The 23,936-nt window shown below is 42.9% G+C and overlaps 3 protein-coding genes across 4 annotated transcripts in view; 2 read left to right on the top strand and 1 right to left on the bottom strand.

Moving 5' to 3' along the window:
• Positions 1–4,535: 4,535 nt before the first annotated feature.
• On the top strand, positions 4,536–9,882 carry LOC118425443 (XK-related protein 6-like). Its single transcript, XM_035834260.1, has 2 exons — positions 4,536–4,750; positions 7,054–9,882. The coding sequence occupies exon 2, from the start codon at positions 7,163–7,165 to the stop codon at positions 8,498–8,500; it is 1,338 nt and encodes a 445-aa protein (XP_035690153.1). The 5' UTR covers positions 4,536–4,750; positions 7,054–7,162; the 3' UTR covers positions 8,501–9,882.
• A 674-nt stretch (positions 9,883–10,556) lies between these two features.
• LOC118425444 (alpha-2,8-sialyltransferase 8B-like) lies at positions 10,557–15,837 on the top strand. Of its 2 annotated transcripts, none has more exons than XM_035834261.1 (5): positions 10,557–10,908; positions 11,851–12,034; positions 12,534–12,650; positions 13,572–14,099; positions 15,484–15,837. In XM_035834261.1, the coding sequence occupies exons 2-5, from the start codon at positions 11,940–11,942 to the stop codon at positions 15,761–15,763; spliced, it is 1,020 nt and encodes a 339-aa protein (XP_035690154.1). In that variant the 5' UTR covers positions 10,557–10,908; positions 11,851–11,939; the 3' UTR covers positions 15,764–15,837. The 2 variants fall into 2 exon arrangements, with proteins under 2 accessions (XP_035690154.1, XP_035690155.1); XM_035834262.1 differs by having other exon boundaries at positions 10,558–10,908; positions 13,794–14,099.
• Positions 15,838–18,975: 3,138 nt separating this feature from the next.
• Positions 18,976–23,936, bottom strand: part of LOC118425442 — a 9,946-nt gene continuing 4,985 nt past the window's right edge. The window contains exons 2-3 of the mRNA XM_035834259.1: positions 23,297–23,480; positions 18,976–20,932 (exon numbers count right to left, since the gene is read on the bottom strand). Of these exons, the coding sequence (XP_035690152.1) occupies positions 19,650–20,932; positions 23,297–23,480 (1,467 nt within the window). The 3' untranslated portion in view covers positions 18,976–19,649. The remainder of the gene's footprint in view (positions 20,933–23,296; positions 23,481–23,936) is intronic.

The following is a 23,936-nucleotide window of genomic DNA, read 5'->3' as shown; positions in this document are numbered from 1 at the left end:
CATTGAGTCCATCCGCGCCACCTGTCGTATCTTTAAGATAATGCAGCCAACTGAAGGACTGAACAGGCCACACGCTGCAGCGGTAGCCTCCATAGCAGGCTCTCTATGGCCTTTTTTGGCACTTTTGCTGGCCATTTCTTTTTGTACTGGGTCGCTGATTGCTGGCCTCTCTGATAGCCAGCCATTTTAGATAGCATGCTCTCTATGGCCTTTTTTGGCACTTTTGCTGGCCATTTCTTTTTGTACTGGGTCGCTGATTGCTGGCCTCTCTGATAGCCGGCCATTTTAGATAGCAGGCTCTCTATGGCCTTTTTTGGCACTTTTGCTGGCCATTTCTTTTTGTACTGGGTCGCTGATTGCTGGCCTCTCTGATAGCCGGCCATTTTAGATAGCAGGCTCTCTATGGCCTTTTTTGGCACTTTTGCTGGCCATTTCTTTTTGTACTGGGTCGCTGATTGCTGGCCTCTCTGATAGCCGGCCACTTTAGATGGCTCTATCCGTGCGACAGTCAGCGTGGCATTCTCCTCGCCGCATCCACACTTTGATTCGGTCATCCAACAGCCAAAAGGGCACATATACTCTCCCCGCATGTTAAAGATAAACTTGGATGTTCTGTATACCAAAGATTACGTGAAAAAAAGGATAGATTGAATCATTGACACCCACACCATCAGGATAATACAGAGTAGAAAAAAATTGAAATTTGGGCATTTTTTTTCGTGACCCACTGACGTAAGTAGCCCTGGTGCTCGTTTCATGAATTTATAATCATAAGGAGTTTGATACCATATGAAAGGAAATCACACACGCTTTCTATTGATACAGAAACAACGGAAATATGATCAGCCAAAGTTAATATTCCAGAAACAACGGAATTATGATCAGCCAAAGTTAATATTCAAAACTTTTTGTACCGAGTTTATTAGACTGGGCACTTCGTTTCTTCGAACCTTTTTTTATTGATTATGTGAAAGAAGACATTTGGCAGCTAAGCAATCTAAAGAAATCCATAGGGATTCATATATGTTGACATATTGATCATGGAATATGTTTGTGTCAGTCAACTATACCTAACCTGTTCTATATTATTTCTTTCAGCTCTACAAGGCGACAACGACAACAGTCACAAGAAATTAATAGTTGAACTTGGATGGCAGTCAGATTGATAGTAACCGTAGTTTTACAATTCAACACAATCTATCACCTCAATGAAACGGAATTCAATGTACATGTAGTCAGGCTTGACTCTATAATTCCAGGAATTTTGTAAGCATGCAAACAATTTATTATACGGTCAACAGAATTACAAAAAAAAATGTTTTGCTTGAATGTATTACCAAGTGTCATTGTTATAGAAGTAAATCGAAAGTTACAAGAATGACTCATCTTTGCTATGTTCTGCAAGGTTTTTATATTCTCTGTGTTTGTGTCTTGAGCTGTGATAAAAGTACATTTGATGTGTATGTTGATAAAATAAAAGGTATAGGCAATTGTGTGGATCGTTTGTATTGGAAATGAGTAGTTTCTTTAAAATGTGGACAGTCATGGCCTTTTCTGCTTTCTACAAACATCTTGCAAATAATCGTTGTCCCAAATCAGATTTAGTAAATTCAAAATACGATTGTGTTCACAGGTGAAACAAAAAAACGTACTTTAAACATTAAAGCTTTAATATAGTGTTCCTATTTCTCTCAAAGAACACCAAAAGTGCGATTAAGAGTTGTAATACAAATCTCAATTGCCAGAAACAGAAAAACGTACTTAAAGCATTGATTATGACAATGTTTTTTTGTGCTGAAAGAAGCAAATTGCCCGACAAAGAAATGTGACTGTAAGATACCAAGCCGTTTCTGTTCCGACAAAAGACCAAACAGGCAAAGGCTACCTCAAAACGAATTCCCTAGGGAATGCATTCGTGCAATTTTTGGAATATTTTCAAAGCAATCGTAATACTAGTACTGTAAGAATGCCTCCGCCCCTGAGGCGTCGGCAAAAACATAAGCATCACCGCCGTTGTTTTCCCCAGGGAGTGTGGCCCCGAAGGTGGCAGACGAGCGAACGCCCAAAAGATTTGTTACTTTAAAAATGATTCGTACCGTCTATAAAAATGAAACTTCACAGAGTGATGTTGAATATGTTTCCCAATACGTACACAGAGATTTTTTTGTGATTCTGGCGTTGTCGTTTTTCGTAATGATTTTGTTAGTCGGGCCGCCGCATTCAGTGCATTTTGCCCATTTCCCATGAAAACACGACCTGAATGATTTAGCCCTCCTCGCGGGAGACAAGAAGCACACACAATCACAATTCTACTGTCAAAAGAAAGCTAATATATCATGAAATTAGAATTTTTATTTATGTTTGTCTAAATTGGTCACCAGCTTCCAAAGAGAGCAAATTCCAAAAGCGGGGCAAGTTAGGGCGCACTGTTTAACGCGGCTCAAAATCGAAATTTATATTCACGATAACGTCTTCGGTGTTTTCCAGTTGTAACACGGAGGGTGAGGGGTTCATGAACAGTATGGATGCCTTCCTTATTCAAGTATGGTCTCTAGATGAATGTGTTAAAAATTCATTGATCAAAACTTGACCACTCTTTGGCAACTAATGATGAAGCGCCGTGAGTTCGAGCGCGTAAAAAAGGGGGGCATCTTAGGGCGGCCCCCGTTATATTAGTTCGTCCCTCTGCTTCTCATCCCTACAAGATCCTACAAAGTACGGTTATCGCCGCCCGAGGGAAATCCCATCGTATGTAAATCGAGTGATGTCATGGTTAATACGTGACCGGGAGTTACAATGATGAACTCAACTTCCGATCATTTATATGTTAATCTTAAAGTGTGATTTTTTTGTAAACCTTGTTTAGTTTGAATTCACAGACTTTGGTATTAAAGAAACCATTGATTCTGCTGTTGGGAGCCCCTTTAACGGTAAAACCTTAGCCTAGTCTAGGCATAGGATTCATCTACTTCGAGCCAACATTACCACCGCTAGATATCGTACAATCCCTCGCACGTGGTGTCTGTTGTTGCAATGTGAAATAACGTTATGTATTTCATTTTAAACTAGAGTTCCACGAACACATACCTTTGCCAAATAAACCAGGTTTGTTATGTAGAATGATGTCTGCAGACAAATGCGTTACTCATTTCATTTTCTTTATAATTATATGCTTGGAGTTGGTTTATAAAATTTCGGCTTTCATTATGCAAATTAGATCCCAAGTTACAATTAATTGATATCAACTTGTATCAAGCATTACTTATCAGCATACCAAAAATCATGATGATCCTTTGATCCATTCTCTTTCAAAGTCTTCAAATACACCTCTTACTCTCTTCCCTCTTTCTCAGTTACATATGTGACAACTTTGATGAAAGTACTATAATGGAATGCAGTGGATTTATTAACTTTTCCTAATCAATTATGCAAATTACCTGTTTTTTTGCATAATAAGTATCACATTATATAAGTCTTCACTTGGGCTATCTACATGCCAAAAATCATGACGATCCGTCAACACGTTCATATTTTCTCATTAATTATGCAAATGAGATCATCATTTGCATGATAAATATGTATATTGACATTTCTCTCTTTCTCAGCTACATATGTGACAAGTTTTAAAGTCCTATCATGGAATGTAGTGAATTTATAAAATATCCTCATCAATTATGCAAATTAGCTGTTGATTTGCATAATTGGTATCTCATTATGTAGGTCTTCACTTACGCTACCTACATACCAAAAAACATGATGATCCGTCAACATGTTCATATTTTCTCATTAATTATGCAAATGAGGTCATCATTTGCATAATTGATATCTATCGACATTTCTCTCCTTCCCAGCTACATATGTGACAAGTTTGAAAGTCCTATCATGGAATGCAGTGGATTTATGAATTTTCCTCATTAATTATGCAAATTAGCTGTTGATTTGCATAATTAGTATACCATTATGTAAGTCATCACTCATTCTATCTACATACCAAAAATCATGACGATCCGTCAACACGTTGTAGAGTTATTCTCGTCCAAAGTTTGAAAGGAAACCGGCGCCTGCAGTTCCAAAAAAGCCGCTAGGGGGCCCAAACTCACAGCACTTACTCTCTGCCTCGAGGACTATCTACCACTCAAAAATCATGACCACAGCATGTCCAGAACACGAGATATAAAAAATTGAGTTTCCGCTGCAGTACCTTAGCAAGCTGCTAGGGGGCCCATTATCGAACTTGACCTTCGTTTTCCCGACCCCTACCCACCTACCAAATATCATCGGGATCCATCCAAGGCTTCTCGAGTTATGCTGTTAACACACAGACACACACACAGACACACACACAGACTCACAAGCCCAAAACATAACCTTAGCCATTCTGGCAAAGGTAAAAATCATATAAAATATACGGGCATGCCAAACCAACGACTGCCTGTTTTTCAGGGCTGCTATGTTACCTGATACTAAGTTACTCACACACAAAGGAAAGTATTCCACATGTCACAAAGTGACGATGTTTACGTTGGAAACTGATATGTTTGGACCAAAGTTGAAGCTCTCTCCCACCCTGCGACATGCGACTCTTCTGTAAACATGTGACGTCTGTTCGAGGTGACCTGCGTGACTGTGGGGCTCCAGTCCTAGCGACACACCCTGACGACAAGGTACATGAACACTGGAACTCACGCGGCCTTCCATCGTCACTCAACGTCAGTGAAATCCACGAAGACTTAGCAGGAGCTCCTAGTCTGTAAGTATATAGTAAGTATATATAGTATATAGATGCTTTATTGCCCTTTATCACTTAAACAGCCTGTGGTGTAAACCTAGAACCTCCCATTTTTGGTGGCATCCTGTGCCATTTGTACTAGAGTGCCTATCATGTATTCGTACGAATTTTACGCAATTCATACGAGTCTTACGAAATACATGGCTAATTCTCGGTTTCATGCGATCCACTACTAAGATACATACTAATTTTACGGCATTCATGCGAGTATTAGGAAATACATACCACTTCTGTGGAATACATTACGAATTTTACGGACTTCATGCGTGTCATTACCAAGAAACATACGACGGTTACGGAATTCATAAAAGTTTAATAAATACATGAAGAATTTTAAGGAATTCATAGAATTCACTTTTATAACAAACATACGAATTTTACGGAATTCATAACATCCACCACTAAGAGACATGTGGATTTGACGGAATTCAAACGATTTTACGGAATACTACGATCCTTGCTATACGTACATCACGTATGTATTCCGTAAGATTTATGTGTATCACTGCACTATCGCATGAAATTCCTGTGATTATGAATGCTTAGGCCCTCCTGTGTTTAAGCTTACCCGTTCTAGGACACACACTTGACCCTTTGGGTATATGAAGAGTAGTAAACAAGTCTTTAAGTGACAATAAGTATCAATGGCAACAACACTTAATTTTAATACGTACAAAGATGATTGATAAATGACTTAAACCATAAGAACGAAGTCGGTTTGCACTGTTAGCTGACCTTAACAACCCTGGCTGTTGGCAAAATGCTAACGACTGCATTTTAAATCTGTCAAACCGTTATCGGATGGTTCTGACAAAAATGCAGCCATGTTTGATACAACCAGGTCGTCACATCAGAAGCATGATCTGTTCCAGAAGTGTTGCTATACTTGCTGAGTACCAACATGTTTGAGACTAGTTTGAACGTGTTGTTCGGCGGGGAAGGTTGAGGTTTAGGGCAGTTTCAGTAATGTAAGAACAAACGATAACAAAACCATTGACAACAAAAATAGTGAACCACAAGTCACACAATACGTGAACGTATACATTGGTGCTGTTGCAGGGATGGAGTTTCCTTTGAAAATGGGAGCGGCCTTGGTGTTCTTTATGCATAACGACGAATAGCGTCAAAACATGAGTCCGCAGGACACAATCCTCCGTGAACCTCTGATTGGAGAGTAGCTAATTGCCTCCAGCTTGTGTAACACATGAACCAGCTGTAGACTCCATAGCAGGCTCTCTCGGGCCTTTTTTGGACTCATAATACACTTCTGCTGGTCATTATTTTTGTACTGGTTCGATGATTACTGACCCCTTGCCAGTAATCAGCAATGGAGGCTACTGTAGACTCAATATAACGTTAGTAAATATCTATTCTGTTTTAAAACCTGAAATGCTCTACAATAACTACCGACATGCCAAAATTCAAACAAATTCATCCAATGGATCATGAGATAAAGCTACGAACACACACAGACAAAAACAATCGGCGATATCATAATGCCTTATAAACATCATCACAATCACGCGTTTCAACGGCATTTCAACTAAGGGCTGTAGATGTAACGGTTACTGAAGTAAGATTAACTGTTTCATGCCTCCAGACTGAGATGGATTTGAAAGGGGAGGGTGCTTATACATGTTAACTATTATGATAGCAATAAACATTTCTGTTCCCGGTGTATGTTAAAGTAACAATCGAATCACAAGTTCACAATGACGTACGAATTCGTATCCATGTCTGAGATCGAATCGCAGATCTCAAACAAATGCAAACAAAAGAATTCATTGTTCCTGCCAATACATTTCAGATCGATATTCGATATAGTTAGCTTTACTAGTTTTAGACTAGAGTAGACACCTTTGATATTGTTTTTACTTTGTCTGAATCCCTCATGTTACCTGCAATTAGCCCACGGGCAAGAATTTGCAATAAACTTTATAAGTAAGCTGCGATCTTTGGTTGGTTGACCAATGACCTAGTATAAACTCTGACAGTAATAGTGCCTCATCAGCTGTTTTACTTCTGCATTATGTCTATGTACGACATGTCGCCGTGGTGTAAGCGGTAACGCAACCCACCCGTTTGCTGCTTGGCCATCTTATTTAGATTCAGTGGATCATTGCTCGGACATAGGAGAGTAAGGGTGGCCCAGTTTGCTTGGCCGCATTAAACTTCTAGCGTCCTCATCTGAGTCTGCTTTACCTTCATCTTATGTGTCATTATAGGCTGTATTAAGTCTAACGATACTGCTGTTGTTTTTTCAGGGCATCTTGGAGGCGCTGTGCCGCATCGGTATAGATGCAACCCACGGTCTACCTTCAGACCTGTGATAGGTCAATATACTATCGGGAGGCCGGAGGCACATGAGACAACATGATGAGGAAAAGTCTGCTGATGCACCACGCGCAGGTTCATCCCTACATCGCCAAGATCGACGAGGAAGGGGAGTCTGTGGACCAATCAGGGGACGCGACCACGTCAGCTCGTTCCCAGCCGTATATCAAGAATGCCCCGTCATCAACTCGTGCCCAGGTTCAAGAAGACACTAAGAAACAGGGTCTCAGCCAAGGTATCGCTCTGCAGGGGTTCCGTTCCAAGGGAGTTGCAAGAGAGTCTCAACAGGGAGCTTCAGTACAGACTGAAATGCCGGCAGCAGCTGAAGCGGCGTGTTTTCGGGGCTGCATGTCATGGCTGTGGCAACAACGTCCGATAAAAATTACTTGTTTAGTCCTGATACCGTTAGCGTTGTATGCAGGGGACGTGATTCCAGACATCCTCCTAGCGGTGCAGTACTACCGAGCAAACCAGCTGCAGTACTTCGGACTAACACTAGGCTTCGTTCTAGGCCCGTCAGTGATCGTGCAAATCGTCTCGTTAGTGGTGTTGTCCCAGGAGACTGATGTTCTGAAGTCATGTAGGTCGTTACTGTACATCTTGCACCTGTTCCAGTTGGGCGTGGTCATCAACTACGTCGCGCTGCTCCTCCGGGTGTGGCGGCGGATGAAAGTGACGCATAAGCGCCACGTGGCTAAAGGTCTTGCTGTGCTCCACCTGTTCGAAGCTGCCTTGGAATCCGTGCCACAGTTGTGCCTGCAGTTGTTTATCGTTCTACAGGGAGGCGCTGCTAGCGCGGTGCAGATCCTGTCCATGTCCGTGTCGCTGCTCGCTTCCATCAAATCTGTGCTTGTGGCTTTCCACGTCTTCACACCCAAGGAGGAAAATTTGCGCTTCTGGAAGATCGCCGTCCGCTTCACCATCATCCTCTTCTGGAAGGTTCTGGAGGTGTGCGCACGCGTGCTTGTCATCGGGCTGTTCGCCTCAGCCCTCGGGAGCTGGTGTCTCCTGCCGCTGGGCGTCCAGTGGGTTGTCATGGTGACGGTGACGTTGTGGACGGAGCCCTCCGCGCGGGACTGTGTGGGCTTCCTGCTGGCCGTACTGTCCGCAGCCGTGGACACGTTCAGCGTCACTTTCTCCATGGACCACAACCGAACCTTCTGGACCAACTCCATCCTGACCCTGGCCGGAAACGTCGCCATGGCAACGGCCTGGTACATCCTGCGGACCGCGCAGCAGTGGTATGACCTACCCGCCCTGATATTTATAGTGGCGGGTTCGGGGGTAGGGGGTGTCCTGGGGGGTGTGCTGGCCGTGGTGTACGAACGTTTGAAGACTCCCTGGCACTCCTGCACCAGACTTCTCAGCAGGGAATAAGAAAGCACAGCGGGGGCAGGGCGGCTTGCAGACTGTAGCCGTTTGGAATTGTACAAACGTTCAGCATTGGAAAAGCCAGCAGTTGCGCTGTAAGATGTAACCTTACTTAAGCAAACTATGATAGCTAGTAACGATGGCTTCCCTGAGCTAAAACCTGTACTTCCTTTTCGGATGGGACCATTGATTTCGCGAAAATTGAGAGGTGCACAATCTCCAAATTTCATAGCTATGGTTGAGTCATTAAAAGCTTTAAGAAACACTTCGAAAGATGTTGGTGCAAAATGTCAGAAAAAAAATGGAAAAAGATGGGATTACAAAAGAAGCGAACACGTAAGAAAAGAGTTGAAGAAAAGAGGGGCGAGAATCATGACAAAAATATCACGTTTTTCACAATGAAACATTTCTACCACTTCGCCAGTCTTTTTGCAAAAAATACGAGATTTTGTGACCTTGTGAAAATCGTTTGGGAGAGGAAAGAAGAGGCACTAAAACAACTGGTGAGGCAACAGTTACGAGTACGCGCAGCAATAAGCTCGTTCACTATTCCGACTAGGCATGTGCAGCGACATGAATTGTGGGTAACATGTCAAAGGTGAAGGCCCCTGACTACGAAATATAAACAAAAGACTTTTTATTGTTATGCAAATCGAGCCAATATTTACAGAACTGCTTCCAAGTCAGGGGCCTTTAACTTTGACCTTGCACATGCGGAATGGCGAACAAGCTTGTTGTCCCAAACGTAACCCCATGATGTGGTTTCTATCCTCTATTTTCTGTGGATTTTCCCGCCACTGTTGAGATGATGCAAATTCTAATCAATGAACATCACAAATGATTACTATATTTTGCTCCATTCAAGTTTTCTTACCTATACCATGTTGATTTGATTACATGGAAGACATCCCCTGGGCGCCTCAAAACTGATAAGAGCGTGCCCCCCCCACCCCACCCCTGGGGGGAAAAGAAGTTGATAGTGAAATCTATAAGTGGTCAGGGGTCGGGAAGGTTGAACACGCATGACAAGCTTAAGGTATAGCGAACAATAGATTTTTATTTTTTTATTTGGGGCATTTTGGGCATGACCAGCCTTTGACTCTGGAAGACTTTACTGGGACTTTTTATCATACTTGTTACATGTAGCAAAATTACTGGCATCTAACGTTACACAATATGCATGCTGAACACAAACCTAACAGTATGGTTTCAAACCTTTTGGAGACGAAACGGCAAAAAATTAATGTGCGCGGGGATGTCATCCCTATAATGAAGTCTGGGTGGCCTAAAAAATACATTGCTTTGTACTATCTTTGTATAACAACCGGAATTCGCAAGTGTTAGCATGGCGTGTGGTGAAAATGCATATAATAAAATGCAACGTAAGACGATTGTCATCATAGCTTTTATTGAATGAATGGATGAAAACCTTTATTGTCCATACATACCCACTGGTCAAGTACAGGTCGCAACAAAATATACACGAAATATAATGTTATACAATGCCAACCAACACAAGAATCGTATCCTACTATTATAGGTGAATTCGACTTCTTTTCGCTTCATTGTGATACTGAAAGTGTAGGAATAGATGTGCTTGACAATCAAAAGGGAAACCAAGGGGAAACAGACAGTAGGGAAACATGGCATTGCACGGAATGGCCTGACGTTTCTCTTTATTTTTGGCGAATGCAGGCGAATCGTCCTGAGGCGTCGCTAAAAATCAGCCCCGTTCGAAGACTGCAGCGGAGACTACCACGCCCTTGCGATAATTGTAAGCACCAGGCAGTTCAGACTCTGGCTGCGAAGAAGCTCCATTAATGAAAAGTCCCACGTTTTCAATGATTAGTGGGTTCTGTGATTTTAACAGGAATGTAGTTTTTTTGGAGGTCTACTAGCTGGAGAAAAGTTGGAAATAGTGTTTTGATTGTGTCAAAAATGTTGTTTCTTTCATCCTCATAATGGGGGCAGTTACATATACATGTAAAATGTATTTCATCTTCCACTGCATCCGTCGCACAGTATTTGCACCATTTATCTTGAACCGACAACTTTTTATAACGACCTTTTTCATGCTCTAGTGGTGAGCACTGGTTCCTGACAATCACAATAACCATAGTGAGCTCACTGTGATGACGTACTTCCGGTGGTGGTCCAGGTTAGGGACCGGTTCGACCACTGACGTGACCGCAGACATTACAAAAACATTCAGGGATACTGCTGAAGATAGGTAATACATATATATTAGGTATTTTTGGACCACACGTCCATGTAAGGCAATTTGTGACTAACACCCAATTGACGAACGCGTTGTACTGTCAAAGTGGAAGACCGTGATGTCACGTTGACTGGCCCGGGATACTGACGATGTCTACTGGACGTCAAAGAATCTGACACGGAAAGCCGCACACAAGGTACAGGTTAGAAACAGACAGAGCTCAGGAAACAATATACATCATAGGTTTCTGAACGAAAACATGAACAAAAAAAGTAATAAAAATGCGAACCACCTGATCTTAATCCATACTATTGTATGTCTGCGGGATTGGTGATCGTGGTTCTAAGTACGCATGCGCAGAGAAATGTATTTTGGGTGATATGTTAACGGTGGTGTGTTACGCCGAAGGGTGGTTATACGGGCTATACAGATACGGATACAGGTACAGATACATGTGAAACACTAGAGGCGAGTACAACAGTTTTTACTCAGCTCGCTCCCAGGATTCGAACCGCGACCTATCGTGCCGGACCCGGGAGCCAAGCTCCCAAAACCAAACACCCAACCGATTCGACCAAAAGCCTGAGAGGCATTTGGTATCATGCCATGCTTGAATCCCACTGTTATACTGATACAGGTACAGGTACATATACAGATACAGACAGAAGTACAGATACAGGTACAGGTACAGATACAGGCACAGGTACAGGTACAGGTACAGATACAGGTACAGTTTACAGGTACGGGTACAGATACAGGTACAGATACAGGTAAAGGTACAGGTACAGATATCGGTACAGGTACAGGTACAGATACCGGTACAGGTGCAGCTACAGGTACAGCTACAGCTACAGATACAGATACAGATACAGGTACAGATATCGGTACAGGTACAGGTACAGATACAGATACCGGTACAGGTAACGTGGGACAGAAACAAAACAAGTTAGAACATTGTTGTGCAAAGGCGACCGGCGGAGACTGGGCATGTATAAAGTTCAGTTTAGGGGCATTCACACTGACGTATTACCCACAATTCGATGTACATGTGTACTTAAAACAATGAATGTGACAAGCTTTAGTGGTGCACTATATACATATAACGTTGCTTAACGTTATGTATATACAACTTTTCCAGGAACATGAAGCTGTGACACAGTCTACCTTCGTGGGGAACAATGTAGAGTCTGTGTTTAAGTCGGCGTTCACCAGTTGCAGGTGGTGACCATGCGTCCCCGGGGAGTTCGGAAGCTTCTAGTGGCCGCCATGTTGGCGACATTGAGCTGGACTCTATACACCATTCATGGAACTATGCCTCACAGGTGACTGCCTTTTTTTAACCGTAAGCTTCATTATCACTCACTCACTCCTCTCGCACGTGGTGCGCAGGGCCAACTGAATCTCCATAGCCCTCTGCCCTTCGTGCCCAGCTTGGCAAGCTTCATTATACTTAGCTAAAAATTACACCGGTGACAGTAGGAGGGCAACCCATCTAAGTCACGGGAACGCCGGCTGCTGTAATTGCAATCAAAAGTTTTCTTACATGTCAGGGACCGTAGTGTTCCGACGGGCAGTCGGTCGACTTTCTTTTACTGTTGGTCAGTTTATCGTCCGGCATGTGCACCGGAGTGGCCACTGCAGCGACCACTGCTGGGTCCGACAAGGTGCAGGCTGCTTCTCACAGACAGGCGTTAACGTTGTGTCACTGCTCTTTCAGCGCAATTTTTTGTCCTAGCACCGGCCGGGTCCCTGTCGCTTGTCCGGCGTGCCACGGCCGGGCTCCTGGTTGGCGCTCGTTACTGAATGTGTCTATATTTTCAGCGCACCAGGTTCATCTCGAAAACTACCCCGAGAGCTCGATGCTGACGTCACGATGGTTGAAGTACAAGACATGCTCAAACTCTGGAAACGCAATGATAAGGAATTCGGAAAACTCAGGTATTTGATGTCTTAGAACACAAAATATCTGTCCATTCTATGGGTCACAACGGGCTTGACAGAGGAAACAAGTACAGGTACTCATCTGTACCTTAAGAGCGCATCTGTGTGTTGTATAAGTCATTCTAAAGCAAGGTTGAAATGTAATTTCAAAATCAAAAATGGACTTTTACATATTTTCTACGTTCTAACTCCAGTCTTTGAAAGGGAATAAGGAATCCACTGCTTCTGTGACGTTACATTGCATAGATGTGCAAATAAAACACGTGACACAGTGAACAGTGGATCATAAGTTGCAGAAAGTCTTTGGCGCCCCGTCTCTGTTGTGAGGGTTGTAAAGATGACTGCTTTTATTCCTCGTGCAAATAAGTATTTGCTAGGTTCCTTGAACAAAGGCGGCTTAGCTCAACACCTTCGGTAACACATAACGTTACATATAGCCACCTGTACATTCGGTCTCACTGGGCAAAGTAAGAATACTGGACACGGAACCATTTTTTTGGAAGACGAATAAAAGAAGCCATCTACATCAGGCCGTTATAAACCTCAACAGATCTAGAGACATGAGGGCACCAAAGACTTTCTGCAACTTATGCTCAACTACTCACCCACCGAGTAACGTGTGCGGTGGACTTTTCAGTCCTTGACATGAGTTGGACTGTTAAAAAATTGATAAGTCTAATTTTTGTGTAAACGTTTAAAATCACAGTCCCCAACCTCACTTCCGATTAGTCAGTTCTACGTTTTGATGGACTCAAGCCAGGCTCTTGGAGGATAAAATGTAGAAGACAGATAAAGTAGGAACTTGTAGTGATGCCCTTAAAGTTTAACTGTTTGGCCGTAGGAAACCCCCAGTGTCAGTTTGAAAGGACTGTCGGCGTCAAAATCTACTTTTAAGTGTAACCTATTTTACCTAATTAGGTCAAGGATCAGCCGTGATGTGGATCCCAGAAAACACCTGCTGTATTACTCCGACTTCCGGAAGAACGTCCGGGAATTCCTGCGTCTGCAAGCCCAGAATCTGACTTACAGTTTCAGAACGCCGGTGGGACACTACAACAGCTGTGCTATTGTAGGCAACGGCGGAATACTACAGAACAGCAGTTGTGGTGCGGTGATTGACGCGCATGACTTTGTCTCTAGGTGTAACATGGCGCCGACTGAGGGATTTGAGAAGGACGTCGGTACCAAAACCAGCCACATGATGCTGAACGGGGAAAGCATATACGACCTTTGGGACGATTTGAACGACACAAAGAGAGAAATAAACAAGATAAGGCAATTCAAAACCCTCAACGGTTCCATTCTACACTACTCCAAGGTTAGGAATAACAAGATACCCCGTATATTATCTGGGCTGAATGACAAGTTGAAGAGATTTCTGAAGCAACATCATATCAATATCACACTGGCCTACGCGCAGAGGAATATGGCGAACCCTGTAAATGTGTAAGTATGTATATTACCATATTACTGAAATTAGATGGCAAATGCAAAGGCATCAGATTATTACCTTCGCCAAGATGGTTATGCAATCTCTTGGGTCAGGGCTTGGTGGGTCTGTATGTAGGTCAATGGCATATAACTCGGGAAGTTGAAGATGGATCTCAGTGATATTTGGTAGGTTTGTAGTGGTTTCAGAAAGAAAGGTCGAGTTTAAAAATGGTTTACCTGGCGTTTCCTACGGTATTGCAGCGGTCTTTGTATTTTTGTGTGTTTTTATGCGGACAACATAACTCATATCTTCACGATATTTGGTAGGTTTGTAGCAGTTGTGGAAAGAAGGTTCAAGTTCGAAAATGGTTAACCTTGCATTTTCCTATGGGTCTGGAGCGAGCTTTGTACGTAAGTGCGTTTGTGGACAAGATAACTCGAGATGTTGTGGATGGACCTTCATGGTATTTGAATGTTGTGTAGCAGTTGTAAAAAGGAAGGTCAAGTTTGAAAATGGTCCACCTGGCATTTTCCGTCGGTACTGCAGTGGGCTGTGTATGTATGTGTGTTTGTGCACAACATAACTCATGAAGCTGTGGATGTTTCAACATAATGTCTGGTGGATGGGTAGGGGTCAAGAAGAGGAAGTTCACGTTCGATAATGGGCCACCTAGCGGCGAGTTACTGTACTGTAGCGAAGCGTCACAGTTGGAGGCCTGATTTTCTAAGCGCCAGGTTCATTATATTTTCGTAGTGGATAGGCCTTGGAGCAGAAAGTAACTGGTGTAAGATTGTCCCCCTCCCCCCAACGGATTTTGTTTCAATGCAGGGGCCAATTTTGTTTTAAACTGTAACATAGAATAACTCAAGCAAAGGTGGAGGAAGACAGTAGAAGACGAAGGATCCCACCTTTTCGATAATGTGTGGGTTTTGTGATGTTGAAAGGAGGGTAATAAGTTTTCTTTTTGTCTGTAAAAGTGGGGACATAAGGGTGGAATTTGGTGACCTCTTTAAAAAATTACAAATTAATGAAGAAAGTTTACAAATCTCCTACATTACATGATAAGACTCTTAAAGTAAAAGGAATGACCAAAACGAACGAACACGGACTATGAACGCTGAGCTTTCGTTCTACAAATGTTTTGTACCATATATATGTAGTGATATAACGTTATGTTGATTTATTAGGACTCGATGTAATCTTATATCTTATCCAACCCTTACATCCGTCATGACCTCATTTAAGAGCGGCCTGCAGGCATGAATAAACAAAGGTTCAAACAAACAAACAAACAGATATTAACTCAAGTGCTTGCCAGCTAAGCTTAATGTTTGAATGTCTGAAAAATTTCGTCCCTTGCAACTCCTGACTCAGTGGAACCTCCTCTATTTGTTACAGTTTGCTACAGCGGATTTTACGACAAAGTCGGTGGGCACTAACGCCAACTACCGGCATCATGGCCTTGTTTTTGGACATGACCTTCTGTGACCGGATAACTATATACGGCATGTGGCCGTTTCCCGTCGATCCCCGCGGCAAGCCGCTGAACTACCACTACTACCAGGTGGGCACGGAGCAGCTGCAGAACGAGCGCCACACCTACAACACCGAGATTCACTACCTGGCCAAGTTACATAGCAAGGGCGTGATCAAACTTGTTATACAGCCCTGTCGTTAGGTCAAGTAAGGCAAGGCCACCAACCAACCAACCAACCCACCCACCAACCAACCCACCCACCAACCAACCCACCCACCAACCAACCAACCAACCAACCAACCGACCGACCGACCGACCAACCAACCAACCAACCAATCGACCGACCGACCGACCGACCGACCAGCCAGCCGACCGACCGACCGACCGACCGACCAACCAGCCAGCCAGTCAGCCAGCCAAACAACCAACCAACCAACCAACCAACCAACCAATCAATCGACCGACCGACCAACCAGCCAGCCAGCCAGCCAGCCAGCCAAACAACCAACCAACCTACCAACCAACCAACCATACAACCGACCAACGACTGACGATTTCTGTAAATGACGACCTTATTTGCATAATTAACGAGAAACACAAATATTACATCAGTGATAAATGTTGAAACCATTTGGAGAAGGATCATGTAACTCCAGTTATGCTTGCATTTACTTCTGTTTTCTTATTTGTCGTTCATGTATCTTTCATTGTTTCATCAGTAAAGCGACGTTTACATAAAGGTACTCTGCACCTATCATGTTCAAATAACTAAGTTGCCGAGGGGAAAAACAATGACATGTTTATAGAAATTATAGGGCTGTTATAGGCGTAAAGTTTGCTAATCTTAGACTTTTTGGACGTCAACGCATGTTTGATATGATTTTACACTTTGATATAATCTTTTTAATTGTGGCAGTTTGAATTGTAATTGCTTCCATGTTACTAGCCGGTGATGTCCGCCCTAAGGCCCGGCCGGGCAGCTTTCGGGACCGAAAAGAATGATATAAAAAACATAGAAGCAGAAATTGTTAGTTTTTAAATGATTTCGAAACTTTGAGTGCAACTGTGTAAAGAAATATTGTTTTTCTGGAACAAGTTGGAATGTAATTTCAAACATAAAAAATTGGACTTACCCAAATTTTCGACTGGTCAGCAACAGTCTGTCGAGGAATGAAGAAAACAATGCTGCTATGACGTCACGTTATGCAGATAGAACACATGACTCGGTGAGCAGTGGATCATACGTTGCAGGAAGTCTATGGCACCCACCGTCTCTGTTCATGGATGGTTGTAAAGCTCTGATGTACTTGGTTTCTTTGATCTCTCTAGGTAAAGCCATATGAACGTTGTATGTATGTATGTATGTGCGTATGTTGTTGACCAGCATTTACTCCAGAATGCCTGGGTGGATTGTCTTGATATTTTGGTATGTAGGTAGGTCTTGATGAGGCCTTGAAACGATTAGATTTTGGGCTTCCTCGAGACTTGCTACGGTAATGCAGCGGAACTTCCATGTTTGATATCTCAAGAGTTCTTGACATACCACGGTCGTGATTTTTGAGTGGTAGATAGCTCTTTGGCAGAGAGGAAGAGGTGTATGTTTGGGTTCCCTAGCGGCTTGTTTGGAACTACAGGAGTCGGTTTATTTTCAGACTTTGAAATAGAATAACTGAAGAAGGCATTAAGGGGTCAACATGATTTTTGATATGCTGATAGCTCAAGTAATGCTTGATATAATTTGATATTGATTATGTAAATAGGGATCTAATTTGCATAATTAATGGAGAAATTTTATAAATCCACTCCGTTCCATGGTGGGACCATTTGAATCTGCAATGCGTATAATCGAGAAAGAGAAGAACATAGGTAGATAGGAATTATTTAAACGAAAACCTAATTTGCATAATGGATAACAAAATGCTATAATTCCATTGTTGTAAATGAAGGGAAATTCATAATTGTGGCATTTAGAAGTTACGTCTAAGGTGATCATCGTTGAATGTAAATTATGTCATTATGTCTCATTTGCATAAATAAAAAACAAGTCAGTTGCATAAATGATAACAAGCTTCGTCCTTAAGATGGGATAGTCTACATCTGTTGTTTTGGGTGGTGAAGATGACTGACTAATATAATTTATGCAAATAAGCGAGATCATTATTTGATTCTGATATGCTAATCTTTTATCAGAGTTTGTGTGACTTTATCAAAAAACATAAAATAAAATGCAATGATGAACGCATTTATGTCTACAGACATCATTCTACATAACAAACCTGGTTTATTTGGCGAATGTATGTGTTTGTGGAACTCTAGTATTATCATACTTTGTCTATTTCGTTCAATGCTAAAATCGCTATAGAAAGAAACGTTTTATCTACATCTAGTCCTGGCCTGCGTCACATTTCAAGGCTGTGGCGGCTATCGGGGCTGGCCATTCAAATCAAAACAGACAAATTCGTAAATTCAAGATCGTTCTCACGTTGATTTGCCAAGACACAAGAAATGCTAGCTAAATAAAATTGCGGGGCGCGGCTCTTCAATCAGTAAATATCGACTAACGCTTACTTACACCTTAAGCTTACAGCTTAAAGGCATCCTAAGCAATATTACAGCGTTAAAAGTGGAAATATTCTGAATAAGGCAATCTGCATGATATTGACATCTACATTTTGCATTGTATTCTCACATTTACATCATCATTTCATACTTTGAGCAGTTAAAAACTGCCCAGAGACAAGTTGCACTAGGGTATTTCTTATCATTGGAACCCCCCTAAAATAAGGATTTGATCAGGAATCCCCGTGCGATTCGTTCCTGCGCCGTTTTTAACGAAATAATGATGTAAATGTGCTAAAATCGTGCACCAGGTGTCAGTATCATACAGACTAGTTTATACAGACTATTCAGAATATTTCCACTTTTAACGCTGTGATATTGCTTAGGATGCCTTCAAGGTCAAGCAGTAATCCTCAACTCAAGTGAAGCATGATGCATTATTACGGTCCAGTAGCAGTGCATGGCGGCTTCGCTACCGCTACTCTTACCAGGCCAGCACGCCGGGGCACCCCGACTACTCCAGAAGTGCAGGATTCTGTATCATTGTCCACGAAATCATCGTTTTTTGGCGACGCATCAGGAGTGGAGGCATAGCATTACAATTGCTTTAGAAATATTTCCAAAATTGCACGAATGCAAATAGATGGTTTTGAGGTAGCCTTTTTCTGTTTGGTCTTTTGTCGGAACAGAAACGGCTTTTGTTTCTTGGTATCTTAAAGTCACATGTACCGGTGTCGATTCATTCTGACTAATCAGAAGAAGCGATACACAGGTAAGTAAGGGATATGCATGCATTGGCCTATCAAAAGAAGCGAAACATATGCCAGAGCAAATTGAATAATCAAAAGGAATGCTTCGTACAGTCTGCAGTTCATGTTACAGTTATTTGGCGGCCAAGTCCACTTTCACCTGTTACATTCAACTTCAAGTAATATAATGAATCGACTTTGTCATTATTTTAAGCCTTGGAACTGAACGACATTTCACATATAAGTTATATGTTGTTCAAATTCACTGTTAGAATTTATTGAATGTATTGAATAAAGTATGTATGTATTATAAATGAATTTGTCGCTTAAATGGGTCAGTTTGGATAAGCTATATGATAATAACATTAATGACCCGCCTGTTTATTGGTATACATGTATATGGTGTCATAACGTCTGGTCCTTTGCTATAACCACCTAATAAAACCACCGAGTGAGCAAAAATTGTAGAAACTCTACGTTAGGTCCATGAACAATGGGACAAAATACAGTTTCCTTACAGCAAACTATTCCAGGTTTACAGAAATCGTTCTGTTTTGAACATTTAAATTGGTTCTGGTTTTCGAAGAGCGTATGTTTTCTTAATTTCTTTTAAGATCTGGTCTGATATCAGTGATCTTGCATTGTCAGCAGTTTACATAACGACACTGATGATTTGTTTCCATGACTCAGGACTCGCCTCCCTCTACTTCACTTGATAAATTCGTCCCTCCATTGGTGACGCATGGCGCCTAAGTCAAACCTCAGTGTGACGTCTGAGGCTAAACCCAGGAGGCCTCCAGCGCGGGCAGCATGACGATCTGCCGCCCGGGACGAGTCGTGCGGACAGCGGGACGAACATCACCGAGAGAGGTAGGCGCGGTCTCTGGTCTTGTTTCGTAGTGAGAGGACGTGCTCGGCTTTTTATCCGCCGTGTGCCAAACCATTTCTCCCTGGTCCATGACCGAGTACTGTGAAGCAAGTCTCTTGTCCAGACTCTGCAGGGATATGAATCCCCGGTGGGAGGACGTCGGAGAACCCGTCGGAGTCACCACTTCCGAATCATCCCGAACTTCTTCGTCCGGACTGTACAGCTGGGTAATCTCTTCTGGACTGGCGACGAATGCTCTGTTCTCAAGCGCTAACGGATGAGTGAAGCGAACTTTTGGTACGACCGGGTCTTTCGAGCTGTCTGTGTCGCTGTCGGACACATGGCCAGATTGGCTGATGATCTCCAAGGAGGAAGAACTAGTTTTGTTACTGTCGATTTTGCTACGCGGCACTCTGCTGTGTGTGTGTTGTTGTGTGTTGTTGTGTGTGTCTCTGTCCTGGTTCAGTTTGGACAGAGCGACGCTGTAGGGCGGAGGCGGACCCGAGTGTCCGCTTCTCAGCCAAGGTTGATTCTTTTTATAGGGGCGGAATCCTTTACCGTCGGTAGTTTTCTCTAGCTCCGGTGGGTCGCCGTACAGTGGAGGAGGTCGGCTGTGTTTACGCTTCTGTGGCACGGGAGGTTGGACCATTCTGTTGCCACTTACAGCTGATGACGTGATGCCATCAAGAAGTTGCGATGGTGGCAGGCCATCTGGTTCACCACGCTTAGAGATGTCCCTCGCCTGGTGGGCTTGTAATGGCGTCGGTACCGATTGTCTAGAGTCGTTAAGTTTTCCGTTAACAATATCTTCAGTCAATCCACTGATCCAAATATCTCCGCTTGGAGTTTGGTCTGTGCCTTGACTAACCACCTTTCGTTTTCGTTCCTGCCGTCTTGAGGCACTGGGCTTGATGTCTTCGACAACATCCTCAAAATCTTCCCCTTGTGACCGCTCTAATCTCTTCCCTGAGAGAAGAACTCGTGCTAATGTGGTAGCGGGATCTGATGGGCGCTCGTCCACTTCATCCACGGTGGGTAGTGTGGACCGCCCTCTGGCGGACACGTCTTCTTCTGACGTAGTGGACTCGTCCGACGCTTCACCGTCTTGAGCCCACGTGACCCTTGAGTGAGGACGAGGGATATCAGAAGCTTTCGGCTTCTTGTTCCTCTTGTATCGACTCGCTGTGGCTATCCCTGGACAGAAAAAAAGTATGGAAAATGGATGTTTTAAAGATGTGCAAAGCACTAATTGCGGATACGATTATATATCAATAAATAGAAAAAGTAAAATGATGTGTCTAACCAATCAGGTTGGTCTAACCTATTAGGCCAAGAAAATACGACCTATTCACAAGTGCCAAACCATGCTGCCACAGATTGCGCATGTTCCTACACAGAGCCTCGCCCTTGCCTGTACTACACTGGACAGGCTCTGCTAAACCGGGCGGAGGTTTCAACTTTTGAGGGCGTAGACTCTAACCAGCTGTCAGCCAATCACAGAGTCGGCCTTACCTTAAGGTGGGGTCACACCTGCGTATGTTTTCAAGCCGCATGAGTTCCGTTTTGACATTTTGACTAATTTCTTCTATACGCGGCCACACGCACAAGACGTACCTCATACGTATCTGAATGTTTTTTTAGAAAGTTTCAAGTACACAGACAAACGAAAATATACCCCAGTACACCCGATAGTTCTGGGCATGCACAAAACTATCGTTCGTACGCAGTTTGGTGGCCAAAACGTTATGAATACGCAATACAGTGGTCCCACGTTGGTCGAGTGCGGTATGAAGACGCTATATGGTTGCGCCTTATACGCAGTAATACGTGGATATCGCGGTATTGCGAGTACATAGCGTACTTACAGCGCAGACCCAACGCACCATGAACGACCGTATAACGAATGCCCACATAGATCACGATGTAAGGTAGGGTCACACCTGCCTATGTTTTCAAGCCGCATGAGTTCCGTTTTGACATTTTGGCTAATTTCTGCCATACGCGGCTGCACGCACAAGACGCACCTTAAACACATCTGAATCGTTTTGTGAAAGTTTCAAGTACGCAGGCAAACGAAATATACGCCCAGTACGCCCGATAGTATGGACATGCACAAAACTATTGTTCGTACGCAGTTTATTGGCCAAAACGTTATGAATACGCAATACAGTGGTGCCAAATTGGTCGAGTGCGGTATGAAGACGGTATATGTTTGCGCTTTATACACAGTAATACGCGGATATCGTGGTATTGCGAGTACATAGCGCACTTACAGCGCAGACAAAACTTTTCATAATTGTTTAATTTACGTGATTGATAAACATCTTGAATGACTTTTACAGTAGTTAAAATACTAAGATGATATAAGGAATCATTAAGGACAAAGTGAAAACAAACACAATCTTAACAGTGCATGTAATTTTTAAAGGTAAATGATGACCCACATTACTGTAAAAGTACAGTGTCACTGCTTCACTGCTTCGCAAATGAATAAAAAAACTCTCCACTGTTTACTTATGAATGTTTTACTTGCACTGCCTGTGAACAAAAACATACGTAGTACAGTGTGTTCCTCTAACAAAAATGCTCTATTGGCAATGTTCGCAGACAAAAGTATATGTAACAGAAACTGTTCCACTGAAACACCTGGAATGCAATTAGCATCAGGTGCGTCAGGCATGCGGTCGGTAGACGTTGTGTGTGTCCAGAATACGCCCAACATACGTACCCATACGCAGCTATTCGCAGCACGGAAAATTCTGTTGCGCATTTCATATACAATCATACGCACCTCATGCAAAATGAATACGCTGAAGTCGTAATTCAAACGCCAGATGGGCTAGACGTACAATTTGATTTATTCAAAAAAAATTCCAAATGTTGGGCGTTCGGCCGCGAATTGACAAAATTTCATGCGGAAATCATGCGCACTTGAAAATATACGCAGGTGTGACCCCACCTTAAGAAAATAAAATTACGCACCAAGACGTTTTATCATCAGATGATTCGCCGTCAACTTTAAGATGATTTGAGGTCATCTATGCATTAAATGTCTTCATGAAGGGAAAGGTGTGCTAATAATGAAAATAGGCGCATAAATAGCACTACGAACGGTGAGGTTCTATTGATCAATTGATCAATGGTTAAAAAGAAATGGTACTGGAGAGTGGCCTTGCCACTATCTATGGTTACAGTATTCAAGTGCTTGGGTCACCAATGGCACTAGATTGATAGTTCCTGATAGCAGCCATGATAAGTATTATTCAATGAACAAAGACGTTTCTTAAATGTACACCTTTCTGGTCCGGAACCTGACACAGCGACCCTCGAAAAACATTCTTTTGAGCAACAAATAGTGCAATTTTATGGTTAAGTACATAAGAATTAAGATTGCAACTTTTCAGTCTGCTTACTTTTCTGTTTTTCAAAAGAGCATTTTTTTTCACCAGATCCCGAAAAGGCTTCGGACTTATCTATACGTTACTGGAGTCGTCTCTGCTCATTGAATTATACTGTTGTGGCTACGAGTTCTCATGAGATATACTTAGTAGTTCAGACCTTCTGGTTGTTGCTCCTTAGCCGTGACTCCCCCACAGCAGACACAGCACCTGGGTCGGTACCTGTCGCACACGGCCAGGAATACCCATGGTGCAACAGCAGTCTGTACCAGGCAGGTGGAGACCAGGGTAGGCGGCAGCCATGTTGGTGTCCGTTCCAAGATAACGTCTAACAGGTTCGTCACCTGGATTGTTGTACACATTGTATGATTAACAATTATTCAGAAATAAACACTGTCACATACAACTCAGGGGACAGATGACACTGCAACACTGCCAGTGATATTGGGGCAGGTCAGTGTTCACTTTGGAACAAGCCAAAATTCTTTGAACACTGGGGTATTCTGGTTTATTTTTCTTAGAAGTAGACAAATATTCAAGGCTTTTATGGGTTCTAGAAAGGTCTCATTATGTCACCACAATGCCATTCATAGAAGGCGCCCTCTGGCGGCAGTCATGTTGAAGAACCACGCGCACACGAACTAATCAAACCCGCCCCATGGGACCACTTTCCGTGTTGACAAGTGGAGGTGAGGTCAGTTCGTGTGTCAGGTCTGGCACGGTTCTTCCATAGAAATCATTGTAAATATTTCAATACGATGGCATTCAAAACAATTCTTAATCGACGTATTGATGACATT

The sequence above is a fragment of the Branchiostoma floridae genome, chromosome 11, assembly GCF_000003815.2.
Source record: "Branchiostoma floridae strain S238N-H82 chromosome 11, Bfl_VNyyK, whole genome shotgun sequence".
Classification (NCBI taxonomy): Eukaryota; Metazoa; Chordata; class Leptocardii; order Amphioxiformes; family Branchiostomatidae; genus Branchiostoma; species Branchiostoma floridae.
This window is presented reverse-complemented; position numbering and strand designations above follow the sequence as displayed.

Coding starts and splice junctions, on each gene's coding strand:
- LOC118425444 (XM_035834261.1), top strand. CDS start 11,940: ATGCGTCCCCGGGGAGTTCGGAAGCTTCTAGTGGCCGCCATGTTGGCG. Junction 12,035..12,533: donor CATGGAACTATGCCTCACAG/GTGACTGCCTTT, acceptor CTATATTTTCAG/CGCACCAGGTTCATCTCGAA. Junction 14,100..15,483: donor ATGGCGAACCCTGTAAATGT/GTAAGTATGTAT, acceptor TATTTGTTACAG/TTTGCTACAGCGGATTTTAC.
- LOC118425443 (XM_035834260.1), top strand. CDS start 7,163: ATGATGAGGAAAAGTCTGCTGATGCACCACGCGCAGGTTCATCCCTAC.